The sequence below is a fragment of the Vidua macroura genome, chromosome 7, assembly GCF_024509145.1.
Source record: "Vidua macroura isolate BioBank_ID:100142 chromosome 7, ASM2450914v1, whole genome shotgun sequence".
Lineage (NCBI taxonomy): Eukaryota > Metazoa > Chordata > Aves > Passeriformes > Viduidae > Vidua > Vidua macroura.
This window is the reverse complement of record NC_071577.1, coordinates 29,141,531-29,168,268: the sequence shown is the minus strand read 5'-3', so window position 1 is coordinate 29,168,268 and position 26,738 is coordinate 29,141,531. Positions and strand designations below refer to the sequence as shown.

The window sequence follows — 26,738 nt, the reverse complement described above, 5'->3', positions numbered from 1 at the left end:
GTAGGAGCTCCGCTGCTGGTGGCTTCTCCCATGTGGACAAACGCTCCACCCTTGCCTGAGATCACAGGCACAACAGTGGCTTTGTGCCATTGAGACTGTGAGTACCAGGTGCTCCCTGGTTCCTGCCTACCCACCCATGTATCCTTTTTCTGTAATCATTATGGGATGCCATACTGCTCCTTGAGCCCTTTCCACTCTGTTCTTGGGTTTAGATGGCTTAAAAATGAAATGGCTAACAATTCTAATTTGTCTTTCCCATTTCTGAAAGTGGCTTTTGGTGTTTTTGGTTCTTGTGGTGCACTTCATCTTTGGAGAAGGAATTTGTCCTCCTGCCTGACTTTGAAGACAGCTCTGAGTAGGTTCTGGTGTCTCAGCTGAAGCCATTAATTGTGCTAGAAGCAATTTCCCCATATGTTTGGCAACTCTGTCTTCACTTGGCAGCCCAGGATAAACAACCCTGTCTCCAAACCACACCATCCCAAAGCTCACTATGAATCTTGCTTCAGATGACAGGGCACCTCTGTGTAAGTAGAGCATCTGACTTCTGTTGTCCCGAGGAAGCTAGAATCTCAGTTGTCTTTTAACCAAGAGGCTGTTTTCTATTCTTTTTGTAATCCTTTCTTCTGTTGCTAACATCTGGATGAAATTCAAATGGGATTGTGAGCTTGCTGGACTGTAGCCTGTGCACAAATCCTACTGGAAGCCCCTAGACTGCATTTTGTTTCCCCATAAATCTTCAATATCTGTGAAAAAAGGGAGTGCTCAGAAGTTCCTCAGAGTGTAGTAAGAAGTATGAAAATACTGGGAGGATTTTTTCCTGATTATTTCACATAATTTTTTTACTTTACGTCATTATCCATATCTGAGATTCCTTTAATTATGACAGAATTTTTTGCCTGTGATTTTACAGGATTTGATGTTTGTGTGAATGTTACTGTCAGTGTGAGGTGATGTAGAAAATTAGCCTCCTCTAATTTGTGCCTTAAAAGATCACATTTTAAGTAGCAGTAAGAAGCTTGAGAAATACTCAGGTTTGACCTGATTAGCTTTTTTTTTGTAGGAATAATATACATTTTTATAAAAGAATATACTTTTTTTCCTAAAGAGGTAGGGCGGAAAGCACCTTTTTTTTTTTTTTTTTTTTTCCTCTTATTTGCTTCCTATGAAGCATTTATTCTGTGTCTCTGAAATTAGACAGCAAGCAGTGAAATTGCTCCTGTCCCAGCTTGGTGCCACGTTTGTGACTGGTGTGGAAGGAACAGTCAGTTTTGTTCCCGTCTCCTTTCCTGCCCTGTGGTAGCAGCCGTGGGTGGGAGTGGGACTTGATTCTCCCAGTTTCCTATTGTAGAAATGTGGTGAAGGAAGGGACTTAACCTGAGGGCATCTAAGGGAGCTGCTAGGTGGGGTCAGGAGTCATACTCAGCTCTTCTGCATCCCTCGTCAGCACCCTCACCCAGGGCCATTCTTTTTAGTTATCTGAAACTCAAGTAAATATTACACACAAAGCTACTCCTTCAGAGCTATAAAACCTGTTGTCCAAATTGACTTAAAACAGGTTGAAACCAGAAAAAACCTGTATTTTTTACTTACATAGAGAGGGTTGAGGTTTTCTGAGCTAGACAGATGTGACTAAGATAATCCTGAGTGTTTCAAGTACATGCGAAAGAAATGGAAATACAGGAAGAAATTATTTTCACAGGGTAGGTCTTTTTCCAGCTTTCCACTGGAGGTCCATAATTTTTTTCACTGATTAATTTGTATTAAAAATCAGCATTCATAACATGGTTTAGCTTAGGTGAGATCAAGTGGAAGTCTATGCAAAAGACACCCAAGTGCACACAGTGAAGTTAGCAACTAGAAGTGTTTTTGTGTCTGCTGGCTTGTTTTGTGCCCTTGATTCAAAGTGAGACTGTATTCTTTGGGGATTTAAATGGACCTCCCTCTCTTGAGTGGAAACCATTGTAAATGAGGAGTATTGCTGTTAGTGCCTGTTAGCTATAAAGTGTCACCACTGTAGAATAGGCCATCTTCAAAAGTCTGTGGAGAGTAGGACTCAGAAAAATGTTCATATAGTAAATGAGCAGTGAAATTTTCCTGCAGCAAACTTGGCTCTGAGGCAGCTCTTTGGCTTTCCCACAAGAAAGAGGTAGGGAAGTAGAAAAAGGAGGCAAGAAAAACCCCCCTTGAGTTGGGGGCACATTGTAAAAGGAGGAAAAACATAAAAGCAACATGATGACAATGAAGCTCTGTGGTGTGGTGGTAGAATTAGGAGTTGAATTGCTGTGCTGTGTTCCTGTAGCGTTGTTGCCCTGTTGGTAGGGGCAAGCGGAGCAGGAATCCTCATTGTTGAACTCCTGGGTGCCAAAACATGGTGGAGCTAAGGGGGCTTTGTGCAAGGAGAGAGAGGCAGGAGGCAGATGAAGGCCCAGACTGTCAATGCTAAAGCAAGGTATGTGTAAATTGTGGTTCTGATTGCCACTGTAGAAGCAAATTCAGAAGGAGACCACACAAAGGAGTCAATGAGCATTGGTCATGATTGGGCAGCTTAGTGTAGATGCAATCTGGACACTGAATACCAGAAACTGTGACGATATGGCAAGGAAGGAAATGCTGGCTTTACTGACCCTGCTCCATTCTCTGGCTGCTGTGTTGGAGATGGGATGTGGGGCAAGATGGGCCTGCAGTGTTAGAATAACTCTAGTGTTCCTTTTGCATTTCTTGGCCCACAGCTTGTCCTCCTTTGCAGGATTTCCATGTTCCTAGCATAGTGGGAACTTCCAGGGTGGCCTATTGTGTAGCTGGTGAATTCATAATATCCGCTGGATAAACATCTACAGCATCTTGTCAAATGAGGCTACAGTAAGCAACTGCAGAATATCTCACTGTCATTTGTGGTTCAGGGATTGAGGTTTCTGCTTTTGCTTCTTGTCCTGCAGTGTCCACACATGGGACACTTGAGCAAGTCTTTTATGCTAATTTTTATTTTTGCTTGTGACTGGCGGAAAAGGTGTGTGTCATCAAGCGTGCAAGTTCACATGCCAGCTCTGCCACTCTTGTCTGTTTACCCTGAGGGCTCATTAATCTTTTTTGTCAGAAAAATCTTTGTGTGTGCCTGATGCCCTGAATAATTGTTTGGTTGTTTCAAAGGTGATCCTCCTGCCTGCTGGATATTCTTTGGTTTGGTATGATAAATGCTTTCTTTTTTTTTTTTTTTCACTCCCCCTCCTTCTGCATGGTGCATTTGACTGTCAGCATTCCTTTGCCTTTATCTGTGCGCTCCTTAGGATGTCCATATAAAGTTGCTAAATGGAATTTTTATTGGCTTGGCTTAATAATCAAACAGTTTCCAGGCTGGTTCTGTCTAGTGTTGTGTGGATCCATTCTGAGAAAGAGGACACACTGTTGGTTTTTGGTTTTTTTTTTTTCCTTTTTCCACAGGCTTGTGTTGGGGATATTGCTTATTCAAAGTTTAGGGTTTAATTAATTTCTGGAAAGGCTACTTTGTTAGATTAAGTAAGGCCTGAGTCATATCAGCCTGGAACATCAACATCATAATTGGAAATTAGTGCATTGTATTGGTGTATTGTGCAGAAAACCACAAAATGCATAGTGCAAGTGGCCCTTGAAATGTAATGCCAAAACGAAGAAAAGCAAACAGGATATTGTGGTTGTGTAGTAAAATGACCTTTGAACAAAATGTAACTTTGAGCTTGAAATAGTGATAATCTTTTGATTCAGAAATTACCTAAAATTTCTATGGCTGTCTGAATTCAATGGAAATCAGTAAGCTGATAAACTTGTACCTTTTGAGCAGGTGAAATCATTCCTGTGTTGAACTAAATTATTTTTCATCTGTAGTAAGTGCTTGATTTTAAATTCTGCTGGCCTCACGTCAAGTGGCCATGCCCATATTTAACGTGCGCTAATTATCAAAGACAATGCAAGTTTAAAAAAATAAGCAGTCTATAAATCCTCCTTCAGATAGGTGGAATTGCTTCATGAATTATGAACCAGGAACTCTCTGGACCTGGGTGGTTACTATTTTACTGGGTGCTACTTTGTTTGTAAAGCGAGTTGCTCAAACTCTAGCCTAGGAGGAGATTACATGAATTTCCTTTTGCCCAGAGAATGTCTGATTAAAATAGAAATTACAGTATATCGTCACCTGCCCGGGTATTTATTGGTGCCCCTGAAGCTTTCTATGAAGTTGGGAGACAAACTGCATCTCAGGAAATGTGCTGTGGTTTTCTGAATATTTATTACTGTCCTGTTCTCTGCCTGAGGTGGGGAAGAAGGATTGTGGTGAGTGAGGGGAGCACTGGGTCACACAGTTGTGCCGGAGGCTGCTGCAGCATCAGCTGTGCTGGGGATTGCTTGCAAAGTGTTGCCTTCGTTTCAGGTGGTGACGGAAGTGCTTTAGGTGCCCCTGTGCATGTGCCCAGTATTACATCTGACCTGGGCTATTCAATCAAATCACTGTAGTCTCAGCAGTGGTATCCTCTGCTCCTGTCTCCAACTTTACCACCACATATTGACTTGGAAAGTTGTAGTCTGACCTGTATTAATCTGTGTTTCCATCTGAGACACATGGAAAAACTCAGTATGGGGGAACTCTGTATTCCAGCTTTCTTGTGGGCTTAGCTAGTTGTAGTCTAACTTGGGAACTGGAAATGCAGATTGTTTAGTCACACTTACAGACATGTTTCTTTACAGAGTTGGACACCTGACTAAGAATGATCTGTTACTGATTTAGTTTTAGCAGAAAACTGTCAGTGTGTGCCTGCTTATGCTGGTGAGTCAGTGATGCAGGATTCATAAATGATCTGTGTATCACAGCCAAAGATTTATTTGCCCTCTTTGACGCCAGGGGGAGTTCAGTTTCCTTCAGGTTAGATTGCTATTATTTGCTTTATTTTACAGAGAGGTTTTGTTTTCTAGCATCCAAGTGGTCATTCTTTAGAGCCTTTTTTCTCTACAGTAATAATTGCAGGGCTGAGATTGTAATTCACCATTTCACTTGTTTTGCTGGTAGCAATGGTGGAAAATACAGAGTGACCAAGGTTTGGAAAGTATTTTCCAAGGAAAAAGTATAATCCAAGCAGTTTGGTGCTATAAAAGTACAAGTATCTGAATGCTGTCCGTGCTAATAAATTCTGGGTACCATAAACCACAAAGCAATGAATTTGCTAGAAAGCTTTAAGGAGAATAAATTAAAAACCACTACCAGAAGATAGATATATAAGGGAACTTTGAGGAATTGGGACCAAATTCTCACTGACAGTTTCACAGAGAGGGGAAAATACCCTCATGTTTTCTGAAGCTTGGCTGGGAGCAGTCTTGTTTGATAATCATGTAGCAACTCAAGTTAAACATTCATAGTTCAAGGGAAAAGCAGTTAGCATAAAATACCATTTTGATTGAGGTTTTTTGTGGCATAAACTGCATTCCAGGGCTTCCATCAGATGACCCATATATCTTTCATCAAAGCATGTTATTTCCTCTTTGGCTTTCTGTTTAATATTAACTCTGTCTACACTGCAGTTTCTTTTTCACTGGTCTACAGGATCTGTTTCTGATTCCTTCTGAGGTGAATCACTCCTGTCAGGTGGAGATGTATGGTGCCCACTGCCTGCCAGGTTGCAATTCTGCCCCTATCCCTGCAAGGGGGTCAGAAATGGCATGCTGCAGAGTTTTTGAGTGCTTGATGCTAGTTTGAAAGGAACATGGATGATGTTTTTATGCCTGTTATTTTCTTTTGTCTCATTGTAACTGAAGATAAGCAGATCAGGCTGACCAAAGTGTGAGAGTCTATCAGTGCACAAGGGTGTCCCAAAAACCTGCTCATTCCTGAGATAATTGCTGAATGGCTGACAATGCTTCTGGTTTGACCATTGCCTTCCTCCATAGCATAGCTCATACCACTACATTTTGCTGTCCTTGTTACCCCTGAGTACAGTCACAGATGTATTTTACTGTCTCTTGCTTTCAAAACCCAAATTAATCTTCTGTAATGATTAATTAGCCTCATATTTGCATGGGAATCAACTGTAGGTGGAAGAGCTGCTTGGCTATATAAATGGGTTCAAGATTATGAACTATATCACTCTGTAGCTGGTGAAGTGTATCTCCAAGCTGAACCACTGAGCAGCCAATTTGTACAACATTGATAAACATGTACAGCAGATGTGGCACTTAGGGACATGTTTTAGTGATGGACTTGGCATTCATAGGTTAATGGTTGGACTTGATGGTCTAAAGGGTCTTTTCTATGATTCTGAGAGAAAACCCATTTTTTTAACCTGACCTTGATCTTTTTTATGCTAACATAGCAATATTGATGATGTACATATCTCTAAAGTTTGCCAGGTGAACAATAGTAACATGTGTCAATGGGAACATTAGGAAGTCTTGTGAGTTTAAGTGTGGAAGACCTCAATTTCAGGACTGTGGTTAACAACATCCACTTTTGTCTAGCAGTCTTCAAAGGCAACTCACTTTTGTAATTTTGTTTTACTTATGTGCCAAGAGATGGGTAAAGATTGGTCCATGTTGCCATGGTTATTTTGGTACTTCATATGGTTTATTCTCTGCTCTCCCCATGCCCTAAGTCACTTGCTGGATTCAAGGGTCATTTCCTGTTTGCAGAACTCCTATTAACATCAGTAGGGCTGTTTTGCAAACATTTGGGGCTTCAGTATGGCCTGTCTTGTCCTTCCTTTTTTTTCCTTTTCCTATCTGCCAGCCAGCTGAATAAGCACAGTTATCTCTGTGCTCTGTGGATACGGTCTGTACTCATGTGGATGGGATTCTCAAAAGGTGCTCTGCCTCTCTGACACATCTGCTGTCATAAGTCTTCCATTTCTAAATCCAGATCCAAAAATGTAGCATTTTTGTCTCTGCTGGTAGAAGCTGCTTAGAGGGAGATAGATCTGCTTTGCAGTTTTCTGCAGGGCCAGTTCTGCAGAGATGCTGGTTGAGCCAGAAAAACCAAACCAATCTCCTCCTTGGTGCTTGCCTTGTCATACCCTGTGCATTTTTCAGGGAAAGGGAAGATAAAGATAGCAAGATGAACAAGAAAAGCTAGCTATAAGGTACACATATGCTCCATTAATCCTAATGATCCTATCCTGCCTTGGTACTGGTTGCAGTCTTATTTTAAAGACTCGGTGTAGTACAATGAGCTTTTGTACTGTCTTAGTCATTTCTGTGTGTAAGGTATTGAGACATCAGTCTCCTTTGTCTGCTGTCAGCCTTGAAGAGATGTTATTTCATAAAGCAGTTAGCTGAATTCTGTTGAATTGACTAAATTCCTTACGTCAGGATGGTGGTGGGGTGGTGGAGTGTGTAATCCCTTCCCGGAGCTGGTCCTTGCACATGCTGTAATACCCCATTGCTCCCTCCACACACGTCTGAAGGAATATTTATGCCCTTGGCAGCAACTTTCCAGGCCTTATAAAGCAAATTTTGTTTTTGTGGTTCACCAAAACACCTTGCAGGCCTGACAGCTCGCTGAAGATGGCAAGATTTTCCCCAGCTGCCATTCTCTGCAGAATTGTTCTGGACCTGTTGTGCCAGCACCTCTTCACACAACCATTGCTTTGGCAGAATTGCTTTAGCAGAAGGGACAGACAAAGGCAGCGCTGTTACAGCCAAGTGGCATGGGGGGACAGCTGCCTCAAGCACCCTGGTGACTTTCTGGAGGGTGACCAGAAAACCATAGCAGCCCTGGGAGACAGCTATAATCGATGCCCTAATGCAGAGCTTTTAGCTGCCAAAAGACAAACCTTCCCCTCAGATTTCTGCTGTGCTTTAGTGCCTATCGATTACTGGGGCAAATGCGTTATGTTAGCAAAAATAAGCTTTCCCTGATCAAACGTATGCTTTATCAGCCACATAAATGCCAGCATGACTCTCTCATTGCTACAACATATTAAACACCTTGGAAATGTTTCCTTAAACTCTAGGTCAGTCTTATGAAATCCGTCTACTTGAGAATAGGAAATTGGGAGAGTTTCAAGATTTAAACACAAAATATGTAAAGGTAAGGAGAAATATAGATTTCTTTTATTCCTGCTACTACATACAGCCTTTAATGAAGGGCCTGACCTTGCTCCCACTGAGACAATGGAAAACACTTTGCCATTGTTTTTAATGGAAGCAGGGGTGATGGAGTTGAGTGCTAGTTTCATGGGACTATGCAGCTTGGCTTTGCAGAGCTTCAGGGGAACCTTTATTCTGTTTGTGATCGTGACCCCAGAGTTTCACTATGAATGTTGGGTTCAGGGGAATCCCAAAGTTCAGTGGTGAACATGGTCAAAGCTGTGGAGAGGCAGACTTGTCTCCCTGCTGAATTGCAGCAACATGCCTGGGTTGTTATGTGACAAATGGAGGGCCCGGGTGTTTACATAGTTCTGCCAGGCAGATTCTGTATAGCTTCAGTTTACTTTGGTAATGGGCATAACAATGAACATACAGAACTTGATCATTTGGTTTGGGGGACTTTTTCCTGTTGTTTCCTCCACTGCCAAAACAGTTCAAATTCAAAAACATTGGTCTGGACCCTGGTTCTGGATCCAAACTTCAATTCTTGACTTTCTGCCTCAGGATTTCCTTTGAGAAGTGGGAACTAGTTGCAAAATTAGTATTCCAATTTAGATTTCAAATGTTGTCCAAGTTTAGGTCGTTCCCTGTTTGTCTTTTGGCCCATTTCAGGTAGTATGTGGATTGGGATTCCAATTTTGCAGGTGTTCCCACTGTGGCTTGTTTGCATCTGGAAGCTAGGGTTTGATTTGGGCATTTCTCAGGTTCACTGGCAAAAGTTGCTCACTTGATACAGAAGTCCCCAGCAAGAGTGTGGGCTTGAGAAACTGGGATGTTAGGGGTCATTAACTCATGTAAGTGTAGCACTGTGAATATACAAAAGAACATATTAGTTAGGAGTACTTAGGACTTGTCTGCCCTGGGGATTGCCCTTATTCCAGCCTTTTTTTTCTCCAGTTTTTGGCATGGCTGCACCATTGCAGACCAGCCTGCTGTTACAGACGCTTTCCTACTCTACCTACTCTTGTTTAACTACTCTGGGGCAAATCCAATGACTGGCTCTTAATGGCTGGAATAAAGTTTAATTCCCACTGGCAGGGTGTCTGGACATGTCAGCTCCACCGGGGCAGGGACAGGTGAGCTGGCTTCTACATTTGCAAATCAGAATGGGATAATACTGGGGTTGGGACATGGTACAGTTGCATTAAATATTATCCCCCTATGAGCTTTTTTGTGGAGGGGGAAGTGTGTTTCTCTCAGAGGGTCCCTTAGGAATTTGATACACATGGTGATGGGTCTCTTAGGTAGACCCTTCTACTCTCCTCATCAATGAGGGTGAGAAGCATAACAGATCAGCTTTTGCTTCTACTCTGGAAAACCAAAGTCACCTTGAGACATCCAGTCATCTGGATCCCATTGTTCATACTGCTGTCTTTTTTTAACAGAGTATAATTCGTGTAGTTTTCCATGACCGCCGCCTGCAGTACACAGAGCATCAGCAGCTCGAGGGCTGGAGGTGGAGTCGGCCTGGGGACCGCATCCTTGATATAGGTGAGACTATTTCATTGTGGCACCTCTGCAGTGTTGGGGAGATCAGTGGTGCATGGAGCGTTTGCATGTGTGTTTAGGTTTTTTAGGAATCCTGTATGTCTTTGGGAGGGAAGGAGATCTAGCACTATAGGTCCCAAGTAGAGATGTCTTTGATGGCTTCGCTTTCACATGCATGTTCTGATTGTATGGAAATGCTTTCTCTTCTTCAATTTAATATTTTTAAAATTTTAGGGGTTTTCTTCTACAGATATCCCGCTGTCAGTTGGTATCTTGGATCCCAGGGCTAGCCCAACCCAGTTGAACACCGTTGAATTTCTCTGGGATCCGTCAAAGAGGGCTTCAGCATTCATTCAGGTAAGAGATAAGTCATATTTCTGTTGTAGATACAGTGGTTAGATACCTTTTAAAGACCTGGGGAGACAAAATAGCCAGTACATGAACAAGAGAGAAGGATGGTAATGATAATTACTAACTCATGATAATCATGTGTCATTAATTTGTAGGATACTCACTAAATCAATTTGCTGGCTACCTGTTAATGTTGGAGTGCTACCTGCCACTGCCAGGATTTTCTTTAAAAAAGTACTCGGACACGGGTGTTGCTTTCTAAGCATAGGTTTTGTTTTGGGGAAAATGTTTATAACCTGTTACTTTTCCTTGCTTTGCTCTTTCATGACTATTTCTCATTCTGAGCATCAGCGATCTGTTTTTAATATGAATGAAGGATTTACTTAAATCAAAGGATGCTTTTCCTGATGCCCTGTTTCTTTCTGAACTGCTTGTTCTCCTGATTATTTTGTTGAACAGAAATTAAAACATATGAACTCTTCTGCGTCTTTTAGTTTTTTGTGAGGAGCCAAAACCTCTTGTTCAGGCAGTATCTGAAATTTAGATGAGCACAAATTCCAACTGTCTCCAGAGATGAGCACAGTTTCTGTTTTGCCAGGTACATTGCATCAGCACAGAATTTACTCCACGGAAACATGGAGGAGAGAAAGGGGTCCCCTTCCGAGTGCAAATTGACACCTTTAAGCAGAATGAAAATGGTGAATACACAGAACACTTGCATTCTGCAAGCTGCCAGATCAAAGTGTTCAAGGTATGAGGTGGTTTTGGCTTTGTCATCAACTAGATTAAGGCACGGGAACATGCAAAGATTGAAGATGGTATAGGAGCGATGCAAATATTGGAGTAAAAGAACGGACTTTTAACTGGGAATCCTTAAGATCTCAAACAGACTCCAGTGCACATGATGGTATAAACACTGAACTACACAGCAGTTCCAGTTAAAGTGTTGCACTAAGACTTGTGCCAGTCCATTGTACTTCAAACACTGCAAAAGTACTGAGATATTTAGGGTATCCAGTGTGTTTTGATGCTCCTAGGCAATCAAGACATCAGGGCATCTTCAGTTTCTTTGATTGAACCCTCCATGAACAATAAGATTTCATTATGGAGATCTTAAATACTTTGTTGTTGTTGTTGGAGCAGAGTTTGTCTCTGTGATACCTGGAGGAGAAAATGACTGGGAGAAAGAGCATCTTAGAAGCTCCTAATCTGGGCATGGCAGACCTATAGCTGCTTAACGACAAACTCTCCATAGGCCTGTTTTCTCAAGGGATCTGCTGCTCTAGTTTTGTTCTGTCAGTAATACCTTTCTTGTTTCTGGAAAGATAGTACAAATGCCAGTTGAGGTGCATAACTTGCGATTCCAACTATTTCAGTCTGTATCTCAGGACTGTGGTCAGCCTGTTTCACAATTGCAGTAGGCTTAGTGGTGGATGTACAGAAACAGTAGGGATGCTTGATTAATTCTTTTGTCTAGAAAATGCAGATCTGATCTTGTTTCATATGTAGAATTCCCATAAAACTTAAGGAGGCTTTTGTGAACAGATTAGATAAATCTGTTGGCCTCTGTCTCCAAACTTGTAATGCTTGGCATAAGGGAGAGCCTGTGCTTGTACTTATAGCCTAAAGGAGCAGACAGAAAGCAGAAGACTGACAGGGAAAAAATGGAAAAGAAGACCACCCAAGAGAAGGAGAAGTATCAGCCTTCCTACGAGACAACTATTCTCACAGAGGTAAAGTGTTATAGACACATCATGCTACATCATGTTGGGAGATAAATTTAAAAGAAAACAGCTTCTGAGCCCTGGAGATTGCCTTGTGGAGACAAGTGTGCTCAGATCTGAGTGAAACTGAGAGTGGAGTGAAATTATAAAATGACTCACTGTTGAAATTTATGAAAGATGCCAAAGTTTCTTATGTCTTGGGGTGTAAACTAACCCTCAGCAACCTGCTTTAAAAAAAAAAAAAAAACAAAACCCAACAACTTTCTCAATTTTCACCACTATGCTCCTGGGCACTTGTCATGGCCCTCAGGTGCCAGTTGTATGAAAATATGGTTGTCTGTATTTTTTTTCAGAACTGCTTGGCAAAAGCTCATGTTGGAGATGGGACACTTGAGCAGATGAATAGGCTGTCTGATTAAATTATTAATCTGTTTTTCTGTGAATGTGTCTATGAAGCTGTTGTTACATGTAAGATTCTGGGTTGTACTCTAGCAATATCTTGTGTCTTATATCCTGATGCATCTGCATTCTTTTTTTTCTTTTTAGAGCAGCTTGCTGAACTTCCAAAAATGATATTAATTATTCTTAATTTAAATCAACTTCCTATTTGTGAGATCCAATCTCTCCCACTCCATTTTCCTCATGTTGCCAGGAGCAACCAGCATGTTTTCTGATTGACAGACCTAATTCTACTGAGTTGGCAGATCTCAGACTCTCCCTGTGGGCTCTAATGCACTTTGACATATTGCGTGGGGAAATGTGGGTTGCCAAAGAGTTAAATATTTGCCAGTGCTTGTGGAGATCATAAAATATTTGCTAGTGTTTGTGGAGATGATAAAGCTCCAAAGCTACACTTGCTGTCTTTTTATCATTGCAAACAAGGCCACTACAGAGTATTTTCTTGAGCTCTTGGTGGTGGGGGGTTCAACAGGGCTAGATTTCTCCTGCTGATTACTGTGGCTTAAATTCAGAACAGAGTCACCAATTCTATCTGGGTTACTCTGGTTTTACACTACTGTCATGGAATGTGGTGTCTGACCTATATTTTGTGAAGGCTTTTAGTATCTTTGTGTCTGCCTATCTTAAATTTTCTCCATTTAGTACCCGTTTATGACTGGAGCTGTTTGACTAATAGCCAGAGGTTTCAGCAGGCTGGTTCAAATTCTGCTCTTTTGCTGGTATAAACCTGAAGCAATGCCACAGGAGCATTTTTGTCTCTTGCCTGGATTTAATTAGAGATTTATAATTGAGACCAGGGGTATTTCTGTATCATTGCTGCCTTCAGTCTGAGTTGACTTACTGGCGTTGCTCTGACTTACAGCTGTGCACACTTTGGCCCAGTGTTATTTGGGGACAGGCTTTGTGAAATGGGAGAAAGAAATGTGGAATGCGCAACTGGAATCAATCTTGGCCCCCTGACAGCCCACTTGGAGAGCAGTGTAGAAAATCCATGGCCTGTCTCCTCCTCCCAGCAGGAGTGATGAGCTGAAGTTAGTGGTGTGGCAATAACATGAATGTGGTATTAGAGGAGAATCAAATCCTTTATTTCCATCCTTATGAAAGTTTCCCCGCTGCCTTTCTTCCAACAGTGCTCTCCCTGGCCAGATGTGCCTTATCAAATGAACAATGCTCCATCTCCAAGCTACAACAGTTCTCCCAACAGCTTCAACCTCGGAGATGGGTATGTAACAAATACATGCTTTATCTTTCCTGTTGATATGGTAGCCTTTGTGTGTCCATGCATTTCATACCCTGCAAGATGATGTTAAGGACCTCCCCCCTTTCTAGCAAGGAGAAAGTATTTTCCAAAAGCCTTTAAAACCTTCCATCCAGGAATTCCCTGTAATGCAGAGTACTGTTTGTATGTGCCTTGTTTATGTGGTGGCTGGAAGGGGAGCATCAGAGGGCCTCCAGGGCAACTCCTGGCAAGAACACAGCATGCCCTGTACCACCAATCCCCAGTACCTTCTCACAAGTGTGTTAGAGGCTTTCAGCACCTCTTCAGAGTTGGTGTTTCTTCCTTACTTTCTGTCTTGAGGTAGCTTGGGGTGCTCAATTCCTAGGTGAATGACATGTAAAGAAATCCTGTTTGGGGCAAAACAGCCTGGGTTTTGAGATGCTATTTCAGAACAAAGGACTAATGAAGACTAATGTTTAATTCATTAAATAGCCATCATACCAAGACAGCTCTAGTGATTCTGAAATGCTGAAGATGGTAACTGGTGTCAGAAAGATACAGCAGTGTCCCTCAGTACTTATCAGTCCTCCCTTCTGCATACTTCCCCTTAGGAATTAGATATAGGTCTTTTTCTTTTGGTAGGACTCTGCCATCTTATTCCCTTCCCACACAACTTAATTAGCATGTTGTATTAATCCATGTTGTATCACTAATTTTCAATGAATCCCCTCAAACTATGAAAAAAAACAAACACTGAAATTACAAAATTTTGTGTTAGTAGAGAAATCTGAGTATTTTTTCCCTTTGGTAAAATCCCTGATATGTTTAGGAGTCCTGTCTGTGTTTAGGAGAATTTAGTAGAAATGTGGTTTTGCATGATTTATGGCACTTGACTATGTTAAAGATAACACCAGGGTTGAATAATAAGGTCCTTTATTCAATTTTTGTAAAGAATTATTATTAGACAATGGATTTAGTTAGGATATTTCTGGCTCATAGAAATTTCAAGTTCAGCGACCCTGTAGGTTACAGTTTTCTTGCTTAGATTATGTCACATTAGTGAGTCAACCATATGGAAAAGCTTGATTGAGGTCAGTAAGCCCGAGTTTTTCATCTCAGTTTTGAGGAGGACCTCAACTGACCAACAAAAGACTCAGGTAGAGAGTTTTTTTGTGGTTTTTTTTTTTTTTTTATTCTTGTTCCAAATTTTGAACACCTTTTTAAAGATCTGATAGACAAGTTGGATGTAACTTGTGGAAATTGAGTCAAATAGAGGAGGGGGAAGAGGATGGACACTGCAATGTAAAATTTAAAATAATGTGTTTTTTTTCTCTTCCAACTTTATATAATTTCTTTTAGCAACAGTTCTCCAACCCACCAAATGGAGCTCCTGCCTCCCAGCAATGATGTAAGTACTTGAGATCATGTTAATGTGGTGCTTTTCTCTTTTAGGACACTGGTGAACAGTTCATTTCAAGACCTTCTTATTCTTTTTGCAATGTAGCATCTCCTTCCTTCTGCTTCTATTCAAGATGCCCAGCAGTGGCTTCATCGTAATAGGTTCTCTCCATTCTGTAGACTCTTCTCAAGTTTTTCGGGTGAGTTTAAACAGTCCCAAATATTCTGGTTGTTTTCTCTTCTGTAAGTGCAGCTCATGTAGCATCTGCTGCTGGCCACTTTTGATGGGATCCTTGGTCTGATCCAGTGTGGTTGTTCTTTGGTTCTTAGATTAGTTACCATTTGTCAAAACAGTTTGTAGACCTACAGAGTAAGTAAAACTGGAATGAAATAAGTTAAGATGGAAGGGACTTCCTAAGTTCATGAAGTGCAACTTCGAAGCAAGTCCAGGGCCTTGTGCAGTTGCCTTTGAAATCTCAAAGTCTGGAAATTCCACTGTCTCTCTAAACAACCTCTTCAAGTACTTAACTATTTTGACAGTGAAAATGTTTTTTCTTGCATCTAATCAGCATTTCATCTTCTATCTGCTGCCTCCCATCCTGTCCCTGTGCATGCTTAAGAAGCATCTGGCACCTTCACTGTACCCTCCCATTTAAGTAGTTGTGCACACCAGTAAGATGGTGGAAGGGGCAGTTGTTAGAGGTGCTGAAACCATGAGGAGACACTCTGATTTGCAACATGATTAAATAACTCAGTGAATGTGACAGTTACAGAAGACCAGGTCATTTTAATGGCCAGTGTGAAATATCTAGCTTGTTTATGAGTTGGCTAGAGAAATTTCCAGTGCAGCACAGTTCTTTTGGCAGCTTACAGCTTTGTTTCACAGTGATTGATTTAAAGGGCACACCTCTCTGAATTTGCAACTTCTCTGTATAAATCTATCTGGTTTAGCTTTGTGGATTCTCTACACCCTCTACCCCTGCCCTTTTCTGCTGCCCATATATACTATTTGGAAGCTAAGATTTGCTTAACTTCTGAAGGAAAATCAATTTGAAATATGTAGGTGCCGACTTACTGAAGATGTCCAAAGAAGATTTTGTTCAAATCTGTGGGCCTGCTGATGGAATTCGGCTTTTTAATGCAATTAAAGGAAGGTTTGTACTATTTCCTTCCTATTTTTTTATGATCCCTTGATAATTTCAGTTTTAACTGGAAGTTAATCCTGGAGCTGTAGCATTTAGACTACCTTTTAATACTTCGGAGAGGTTTTCTCAGGGACTGGAGATCCCAATGATATTCAAGTCCAGGCACAGCTCAGAAATGTTGCCAAAACAAAGCAGCATAATGTGAATCTCTAGTGGTTTATTTGCTACCAGCTGATAGCTTGCATCCATTTCACGAGATACACAACCTACAAAACCCTGTGATGTTCATAAATTCTACAAGTGAGCAGGATTTAAATCAGTAGAGGCCAGTATGATGAACTGCTTAGCAAGTGCTGTAAACTGTTTATTCTTACCTGATCTTGAAAAGATTAAGGTTCTCTGCATCACCTCCCAGGGGTCTCTTGCTAGACATCCTAAGCTGTTTAGTCACCAACATCAAGGCTATCCCGTAGTTTGTTACTTTTGCATGGCCTGAATGATTCCATCTCTTACTGTTTGATAGCTGACTTGGAACTATTTCAGATCTACTAAATACTGTTTTTGATTAATCCATAGAAATGTGAGGCCCAAGATGACAATTTATGTCTGTCAAGAACCAGAGCAAAACAGGTCCCATCTCCACCAAAAACGAGAAAATGGAGATGGCAGTCTTTGTGGTAAGTTCTTATTTATGGATTTTGCTAAACACTTACCTGGTGAGAATGCTGCTTTCTGCCTGAGCTCCTGAGTGGGACAGCATGGTGTCCTTAGTGTTTGAAGGGATCCTGTTTATCCCAGTTTTGCCACTTTGGTTATGGTTTCATGGCTACAGATTCCAAATGGCAATGTGTGCCTGGGGGACAGACCCAGCTTACAAATTATCTGCAGAATGCCACAGCAAAATCTCTACTCAGTTCTTAGGAGGGATAACAGCATTACAAAACCACCCTTCCATCCACAATTTTCTATAGATTATGTCTTGTTTGAAAAAATTCAGGGAAATGGAAGTTTGGTAGGTCTTAAAGTGAGGTTATAATTCTTGAAAATTCAAAGCTTTTGGAAATTTGTCATCCCTCATTTCACAATGTACAAGCAAATGAGAACAAAGATTATCCTTAAATCTTGCATTTAGTAATAAACAGGCACAGCTTTCCTACCTGGTAGCTATAATTTGGATTAGATTTCTAATTTTGTTAATATTTCTAATATTGTTAATACTGTCATCCATAGTGTTACCTTATACATTGTATGTTTTAGTTTGTGCCTATGGGATCAGTGAATGGTATCTAATAAAATGCTGCTTTTGTGTGACGTAGCATGTGTTTTACTATTTGATTGAATTCTTTTTTAAAACTTCAAAAACCAGTAAAAGATTATCCAAAAATACAAGCAGCTTAGTGAGAAGGCTGTTTTAGTGCCTCATAATGCAAGTTGTAATTAGTCCCCATGTTTTCCTCTGGGTAAAAGTTGTGTGTGTTTTAATTGCCTGCTGCATACAAATAATGAGTATTTCTCTGCAAATCATCAAGCCAGATATTTGGGGGATGCTTTAAAATACTAATCTTGTTTATTCCATTTGAACCTTCATCTTAAACCCATTTGGTTGTTGATGCTGAGTGTCTTGGTGCAATCTGTATTTGCTGTTCTGTAGCTGCTTTCCACTTGTTGCAGTGTATCATGCAATCTTCTTAGAAGAGCTGACCACGCTGGAATTACTGGAGAAGATTGCAAACTTGTACAGCATTTCTCCACAGCAGATCAATCGGATCTACCGGCAGGGACCCACGGGGATCCACGTGTTAGTGAGCAATGAGGTAAGGGGGATAAAGGGGGCTGCATCTTTGTCAGAGATGGAACAGTTTTCTGGCTTCTTGAAGTTACAATGAGCTTCCAAATTACGGAATCCATCTTCAAGGGAGAATTGTAAAGCCATTAACTCCAACAAGTTAAAGTAGCAAATCAGCTTGCCCAGCACTGATTTTGGTGTGGTTTCAAGACCTTTTCTTTGTAAAAGATGTTGGGGTTCTTGTTTGCTTTTTTAGAGCAAAACAAAACAAAATTGGTCATTTATTGTGCTCTACCTGAAAAGAGGTTGTGGCAATGTAGGACTCTGTCTCTTCTCCTAAGTAACAAGTGTCAGGATGAGAAGAAATGGCCTCAAGTTGTACCAAGGAAAGTTTAGAATAGATATTAGGAAAAAAAATGTTTATTGAAAGGGTTGCCAAGCATTGGAACAGGCTGCTCAGGGAAGTGGTTGAGTTACCGTCCCTGGGGGTGTTTAAAAGTCGTGTAGCTGTGGCACCTGGGGACGTGGTTTAGTGTTGGGCTTGCTGGCGCCAGGTGAATGTTTGTGCATGATGATCTTAGAGGTTTTTTTCCAACCTAAATGATTCTATGAATTTCTTTTCATTTTGGCTACTTACACACATTTTGAAGTGAGGACCTAAAGTAAGAACTTTTAAAATTAAATAGGTAAGTTGCCCAAGGAAGGTAAGTTTTAAAATCTGTAGGGCAATTAGTTTTACATCTTGGCCCATGTTTCCAGGCACTGGGTCTGTCACTATATACACTGTAAGCACACTATAATTTATGGACCTCTGCTAGTGTTTGTGTCCCATTATATGATGCCTTAATTTAGTCCATTCCATTAGCTTACAGGTTAATAGTGAGTTGCCCTTCTTCCTTTTTCCTCTACTAAATTACTTACTCATTCATGCACCAGAATCACTTAAGGAGCTTCATTTATAAGAAGCATTGTTAAAACAAATGAAGCAGAGCATAGGTCTCAACTGGAGCCTAAATTGAAGGCTGTAATGCTTATTCCTGAAGTCTACTTGCTATTCCAGCCTGATTAAATCTGAAACTTTGATGCTTTATGGATGCAAAGTGCTTGGAGGCAGCTCTTGGTAGGGGAATTGCATGAACCAGCCTGGGTATAAGGCTCTAAGTATTTGTTTAAGTCAATTATTAACAAGTTATATTGCTTTTCTAATGTTTTTTTTTTTTTCTTGTTCTAGTACTATAGTGGCAAGAGTGTGGTATTTTGTGAATGTACTTCATGCATCATTAGGCAAAGAGACACAAACTGGCCAGAGAAGTTTGATTTGAAGGAGTAGCGGCTGGATCTTAAATCCAGAAGAGTATAGGGAGATCAGTCCAAGTTGAAAAGGGTATTTTGATGTGAGAACTTGCAGTTGAAAAATGCACTACTTGAATGATACTCAGTAGCTAGGAGAAGGCTTTTTCACAAAGCTGGATTTCATGAACTGGTCAGAGAGGTTCTAGTCACACCTCCCTTCTCTGAATTTGTGTCCAGCATTTGCTTCAACTGTAGGAGACACCTCCTGAAGGTAATTCACCTCCTCTGTCCCACATAGCTACTCTTAAGATGGGAGGAAGCATTGACTAAGGATGAATCTTAAATGGGCTTTTCATATTGGAACTGAAATAGTCTTTATCTCTTTAAATAAAGGTGTCACTAGAATATGCACCTCTTCTGAAAATCTAGTTGCCTCTCATAAATAGCTCAAATAGCTTTAGTTTCTAGTCTTCCTTCCCATGATTTGCTTTGCCTCTCATAACAGTTTCACTACAATTCTTGTTCCTTGAGAAAATACAAACAGGTAAATTAATGCTGCAAGCACAGCATCTGTACTAATGTCTTATCAAAATTGCCAGATGGATGCTGCTGAGGTGGCTTGTCAGTAGCAATTCCTTTATTCAGCAGGGAGTCCATTTCTTGGTGTTTACTATTTCCAGGTATTCTTTAAATGCTAATGTAAGTTCAGCTGAGCTCCCTCATTTAGCTGAATATGTAATTACCACTGTTGGATTTTTAGGAAAAGGACTACCTTAATCCTGTCTAAACTAGTACAGCTTCACTGAAAGCAACAAAGACCATGATCTTTAATAGAATAATTGCAGTGGTATGGGAACCTTCAGGATCAAGAGCTGCAAAGAGGATGGCAAAATGTTGAATAAGCTAGATCAGTTTCAAGCAAGCACATTCAGTGTGAGCTTACCTTAAACACACTAGCAACTGCAAGGACCTTAATTGATCAGTCATGCATGTTAATAATCTCGTGGGCAGGGTTACTCAGGACTGTGCAGGACTAGACACCAAATGCAGTTTAATACCTCTCCTCTAAGTCTATACTGGCCCTGAAAGAAATGTGAATTTAATTGCTAAAAGTGTGTTGGTTTTTTTTTCTTCTGCCCTTCAGATGGTGCAAAACTTCCAAGACGAATCCTGTTTTGTTATCAGTACATTGAAAGGTGTGTATTGCTGCTGCTGTTACCTGTTACTCTAAAGATAATTCCTCCTTTCAATTGCACTAAACGTTATCACAAACTCAGTGCTGTTATCCTGAAAAGATAAGTAATCTAATCTAGTGTAAGTCAAGCTGTTGATTACACAGTGCTTTACTCCCAGTTACACTGTTACAAAAATTCCATAAATCCATTGACACCACTGACCTAAATGAGCAGGAAGCCTTCGAGTAAAATGATAAAATATGATAGTATGTAGGGTTTTTAATGTAAATTATTTGACTTAGATGTCCAACATTGGTTTTCATTAGTGGGTTGTGAAACAAGTGTATGAACTATTGCAAAATACCTAGAAAGAAAATTTGAAGTTCTGTATCTCTAGTGTTTCTTAAAAGCAATGAAAATATGCTTTGTGTTTCTTTTTTACAGCTGAAAGCAATGATGGCTACCACATCATTTTAAAATGACCATGCTGCACAGAGGGACTTTAACGGCCTAAAACTTAGTGCCTCACTGAGATTGCTACAAGCTAGACTGGAAACATGAAGAACCTTCTGGATAAATGCTCCTGTGAACTAAGAATTACCAAACAGCTTAAGAAAAAACTTGCTTTTACAGATAGAAATTTTTGGTGGTGTGTGATTTTGGTGGGTTTGGTTTTTTTTGTTTGTTTGGTTTGATTTTTGTTTTGGTTCTTTTGGTTTTTTTAAGCTGGATCTGAGAACATCCTCAAAGCTTGTACATGCTTTTTGCTCCCCTCCCTTCCTCTTCAGTCTTAAAAACTGTAGAGGTTTCTGCTCATTACTTAGAAACATCTGCCTTGTACTAAAGGGAAATGAAAGATAAACAAATCCCAATTCTCTTCACCCCTCATGTTCAGATGAATTGATTTACTTACAGTTCTGAGTGCTCTCTTGCTTTCAACACACACCCTGATGCTGATGGACGTGGACTCCCCAGGGCTCCTCTTGTGCTCTTTGAGGTGGAGGGCTTGGGGCTACCTGCCAGAACAGATTGGGCAATGCAGGGGATGGGTTTGGTGCCCAGCCTTCACCCGAAGTATCAGCTCTGGAAGCCCACACTTAGTTGTTCTCCACCTGCAGATGTGCTCAAAGTCCAGAGACCCTGGTCCCTCCTGACAGACCTTCTGTAGTACCAATTCAGCAGAACAGTTCTGGGGGGGTTCAAGAGAGGACAGACAACTTGAGGCAAGTGGTTCAGTACCATATTATTATCTTTAGCTTCAGAGTAGTCTCCTTGAATGGAGCGTATGAAGGTTTTCTGAGGAACTGTTTTGAGCATTGGAAGCTATAGTGCTCATGAAAAATTCATACTATGGATTTATTCTACTCTACAAATTAGTGATTAACTGCTATCTTTACTGTAACTGGGAATTAGAAGTTATAATCTTAATGGATTTTCATCCTGTTACTGAAGTAAAACTGTTTTGATCAAGACCAGGTAACAGATCATCTTAGTTGCTGCTTCTTACATTCTTGCTCTTTCACTTTTGACTCCTGTTTCCCATATCTTTAACTATGATCAGCTCCACCCTCCCTTGGTCTTTTGGGACTCCATCCAGGCTCCATTAAGCTAAAAAGGTGGCTTCCACTGAAGTCAAAGGCAAACTGGATCACACCTTTCTTGCATGGATTGAGCCATTTCACTTTTGACAGCTAAGTAATATGGTTGTTTCTCCAAACTGAGTGTCCATATACCATCAAAATCTGATTCTTGAATGTTTTCATTTCATCCTGAACTAACATGGAAAGCTGAAATACCAAACATTTTCCTGGAATGGAATTTTTTTCAAAAAATGAGAAATTGTCAGCTGGAAAACACTGAATAAAATGTTCCAGCCTTTTGAAATGGAAACATTTAATTAAATCCATTTGGCCCTTAAAGCAGCATCAGTTTGAGCTACTGTTGCAGCCCTCAGAAATTGTCATTCAAGTGCCTTGCACGCTGTGTCTCCCTTGGGGCTGAGCTCTTTGGCTGAATTACAGATCCCATGATGCTCCTACCTTGGGTTAGTCAAACAGGGAATGCGTCATGAGGGCTGGAGAGGTGCCCAGGGAAAGAGGGGGCCATGGAGCCCTTGAATTACAGCTCCCAGCTGACACTGCAGGAATTCGGACAGACACGGACTGATATGTCTCTGACAAAAGTTATGTGTTTCAAGTTTTCCCAACAGAAATAAACAGCAAAATATTGAGAAAAGCAACCTTTTTTTCATTAAAGCATCAAGTTTTGTGCAAAAAACCCCACCCATCCCCACTGATTTTTTTTTTTTTTTTTAATACCGAAAATAATACTAGAATAGAAAACTTGTGTTACAATGGGAAAACCTTCAGCCAACTCAGCTAATTGAGCAGCAATGCCTACTTAGGCACGATCTTGCTCAATTGACTGCCCTGGATGCTCCATGAATTGTAGGCATGCAAAAATGATGTCTAGGCTTTGGGATATGGAGGTTCCCCCTTCTGAAATGAAGGAATTGAGGCTTCTTGGTTGAAAACCAAGCTGTGTAGGTGAAGAGGAGCTCCTGGCCATGGAATCCAGGTTGTGGCCACACACAGCTGCCTTCCAAAGAGTGAATGAATTCCAGATGCCTTTGTGAGCAGGTGGGACCAGTGTGCCCCTGTTTACCAGGAGATGCTTGATTAATTTTCTAGAAGGTGCTTTGGAAGATGGATGTTGGCTGTGGTTTTTCATCCTGCTCTGTAATACTGACCCAGTACATGGTATGGCTGTCACTGGCATGCAGCTCAGGTGAATCTGACATCGTGGGAAGGGTTCTAAATAGACCTTGAAGTTGCCAGGAGCATAGCCTGTCTCATATCATATCCACTTGGATGTGATAGCCCTGTAACTGAGGGGACACAGCAATACTGATACACAGTAGAGTGAAGAAAGGATAGAGGTGGCTTTGCTGCCAGAGTTAGGGACTGAGAATTGTTTGCTTGTTATAAAATGTCTAACTTCCTGATTCTTCTAAAACCCAGCTCTTGCCCGTAAGGAATTATATGCCAAAGTCCTCATAGTGTTTCAATAGCACTTGCTTGATGAATTTTGAACAAAAGTCTCTTAGGGCCTTGCTGTATTTAGATTTTTTAAAATAAATAAAATCATTTGAGGATGAATTTGACAATAGATCTTGCTCCAATGCTCTAAAAATATATACCAGAGTAAACAATCCCATAGACTATATATGTTTTCCTATGCGTTGGCTCTGTGTGAGCCTGTTGTAACGCTGTATGGCTTAGGGGTGTGTATGTAATGCCTACCCTTATTTGACAGAGTATTTCTTGTCCTTGTTTAACCTCTGTAGCTCCAACAGAAATTTGGAGGTTTGTGGTTAAGTAACATACACATCCATGAAGACACAGCATGGCTGGTTTGGTGTCCAGGAGATTGTTGAGTTACTTCAGCTTAGAATCATAGATTGTCTTGAGTTGAAAGGAGCCCTGAAGGGTCACAGAGTCCAATGGCCCTGGTTCTTACAGGAGTACCTGATATTGATCCCTGTGACTGTGAGTGTTATCCAGAGCAGCCCAGGTGCTCCTTGAACTCTGGCAGGCTTGGTGCCATGACCAGGGGTAAGGGAAGTCCCTGAGCAGCCTGTCCCAGTGGCCAACCACCCTCTCAGTGAAGAGTCTTTCTCCAGTGTCCAGTCTGAACTTGCCCTGATTCAGCTTCACTCCATTCCCTCACTTCTGCTGCTGGTCACCAGAGAGGGGAGATCAGCACCTCCTCTCCACTGCTTGCCTTGAGGAAGGTGCAGAGAGATAGAGAGAGAGACTTGTCTCACCTGTGTGACAGGTAATCCTTGACTGTCCTTGGATCTGCCATCTCTGGAAGGACTTGTTTGACCCGTTTGTGGAAGTGACAGCCTCCAGAAGGAAGCTTTTGTTTCCTCAAGAGTGGAGGAAGCATAAATGTTTAGTCTGGGATAGATACCTAAATTCTAGATAGACTAAAGGCAAGGGAGGTGAGTAGCTCCCACTCATCTAAATAGCATTTACTTTTTTATTAAGTGCCTGTTACACTTATTTTTACTCTTTTTAATTGTTGTTGCTTCTATTTCTTAAAAAGTAAGAAAACCTACTCAAAGTGATTTAACTGGAACTTTTTTCAGCTATATGTGAAATTTGTGCAGCAGAACTTTTTAAGGACTGGGGCTTAGGATAACACTGTTTCCCAAGCTATCCAGCTCTTCAGTTGTGTGTATGATGACAGCCACTAAGAGTAAAGGTGGGCTTGCTGGGGATGAAAAGGCAGAATCATTATGTGATTAATACCAATATGACTACCCAGTACTGCAAAGTATAAACTTGCATTCTTGTCAGATCTGTACTGTCTGTTTGAAATTTCGTAAATTCTGGCATTTTCTCAATCATTGAGTAAAATGATAGAGATCAATTAATATGACTCTGGTGATGTCTGGAAAACTCACAGTAATGCCCACCATACACAACTGCAGGGCAGGGAAAGGGCAAATGACCTGTTGATAAAATCTTGGCATCTGATTGAGGTGGTAGGACAAGTGCTATTAAAGTTAAATTAGTGTTCTTTCTGCTGGCCCTGAATGGTTAATTGGCTAAAGTAGAAATAATCATTCAATATGGAAAATACTGGAGTTCTCATTGTCTTAGAGTGAAATTTAATGGGCTGAAGTTTCAAGACTCAGAGGTGGTGAAAGGATTCTTGCATTTAAGAAGCCCTGAATGGCACTCTCCTTATAATGTAACATATACATATATATGCATATATATATACATATATATATCCACATACATACTGTACTGTATCAACACATATTTGTGCTGAGTACATGTGTTCTTTGGCTTTAACTGGTACTCTGCTTTGTTTAGTTGCAGTTCAATGTAAAAGACTCTGGTTGATCAAGCTTCAAAATCTAGCCATTCCTTGGGTAGAAATGTAAAAGTCCATAGTAGCAACTAGGTGATTTGGACATGGTACACTTGGAGTGATGTAAGTTTGACTTTCTGCGATACAAATCCCAGGCCTTGGTGAAGATGAGCATATTCTTTCACTAACACTGCAGTTCTACATTGCAGCTTCTGAAAATTAGTTAGAGTAACAGAGAAATAGATTGCCCAGTGCTTGGTGAACTAGTAAGGCTACTCCATAAGCAGAACAACCATACGATGACTTTTCCTAGCTCAATGTTGTATTGCTTAAGCATTGGCTGTAATTCTAACAATCATCTGGTGGATGACTGAAACAGGTTTTTTTTGTCTCTTATCTGTTGGGATTTTTTTTTTACTTCTCAAAGAAATGCTTATATTCAGACTGTAGCTTCTCTTTCTCCTCCAGTTATGAAATGGTTTAACTTTATGCTAGTAATAGAAATATTTTCATTAGATTATAATCTGTTTGACAGCACAGGGTACTCAGAGTGGGGAGTGTTTGGCTTTGATCATCACTACTGTGGGTGAATATGAGAAGGCAGACTGGAGGTTTATCTAACATCCTTGGCTCTCTCTAACAAATGGGTTAAGCTAGTGCCTAATTTTTTGTGCATTTTTGATTTGTACCTTTTTTTTTCCCCATTCCCTCAAAATTCTGCTCCCTGGTGGAGGATGCATTGGTGACCAGATGGTGTGCCCAACTTTTTAAAGTAGCCTGCTGTTCCGGTTTGCTTGGGGTGAGTGTTTATCTTTCAAAGGGGAGTTACCTCTCTCCACTGACAATGCAGCTGTTAGAGGCAGGCAGTGCTGGCCATAAAGTTGGCATGATGGGCAAGGGCCAGTGGAGGTGGGTTGATGGGAGGCTGAGGCGTACCAGTTGTGAGTAAATATTGCCACACTCTTCGTCTTTTCGTTTGTTGGTTTTTGGGGTTTTTTGTACATGAATAAATAAAAAAAAAAGCATATTTTGCACTGGCTCTTGTACTGTTGTGCAGAAGAAATCTGTATTTAGAATCTGTGCTCCAGTCAAAATGCAAATAAATCTGTTTGTAAGAAGCACGGGTTTGGTCTCTGGTTTATTTGGTGCGGTTGGGCACAGGAGAGCCTCGGCATCGGCTGCTGCTCAGTGTGCAGCTGCGAGGGGCTGGGCACCATCTCGGGGTGTGGGGGACCAGAGTTTGCAAACTGCTGGGCAAAGAACATCGGTGCAGCCAAATGTCCTGTAGCATTTTCTTCGAGTTGGGACTGACTTCATTTCCCCACAGCACAATGCAGTGACCAGCTCGTGCTTAATCCAGGTCAAGGCACGAGGAGAAGCGCCTCGTTCCTGCAGGGGCTGTGACAATGGGCATGTGCTTTACAGAAGGCACCAGCTGTGTCAGATGGCAGCTGGCTTTGGTTTTGCAGTGCTCAAAAGGCACCGCCATTTCAGAGCCTGATCCTTGCTGACATCAGAGATGAGCAGAGTCCCGCCTCACAGCAATGCTCTGTCCCATTGAGCAGCTGTGAGACACATGCTGGCAGTGAGGTTTGGATTGTGGAGCATTCACAGTGGTTTGGCTGGAAGAACTCCAGTATCCTCTAAGGTTTAAACCATAGATCTAGTAACTTACATAGTCAGGAAATTAGCAGATGTTCAGAGTAATTTTCC

The 26,738-nt window shown here is 41.1% G+C and overlaps 1 protein-coding gene across 1 annotated transcript in view; it reads left to right on the top strand.

Moving 5' to 3' along the window:
* Window positions 1–26,143, top strand: part of TFCP2L1 (transcription factor CP2 like 1) — a 35,444-nt gene extending 9,301 nt beyond the window's left edge. Inside the window, exons 3-15 of the mRNA XM_053982481.1 lie at window positions 7,965–8,041; window positions 9,486–9,591; window positions 9,839–9,945; window positions 10,538–10,690; window positions 11,562–11,672; window positions 13,253–13,344; window positions 14,701–14,749; window positions 14,846–14,939; window positions 15,803–15,893; window positions 16,461–16,561; window positions 17,556–17,698; window positions 20,108–20,159; window positions 20,583–26,143. Of these exons, the coding sequence (XP_053838456.1) occupies window positions 7,965–8,041; window positions 9,486–9,591; window positions 9,839–9,945; window positions 10,538–10,690; window positions 11,562–11,672; window positions 13,253–13,344; window positions 14,701–14,749; window positions 14,846–14,939; window positions 15,803–15,893; window positions 16,461–16,561; window positions 17,556–17,698; window positions 20,108–20,159; window positions 20,583–20,620 (1,214 nt within the window). The 3' untranslated portion in view covers window positions 20,621–26,143. The remainder of the gene's footprint in view (window positions 1–7,964; window positions 8,042–9,485; window positions 9,592–9,838; window positions 9,946–10,537; window positions 10,691–11,561; window positions 11,673–13,252; window positions 13,345–14,700; window positions 14,750–14,845; window positions 14,940–15,802; window positions 15,894–16,460; window positions 16,562–17,555; window positions 17,699–20,107; window positions 20,160–20,582) is intronic.
* The last annotated feature ends 595 nt before the right edge of the window (window positions 26,144–26,738 follow it).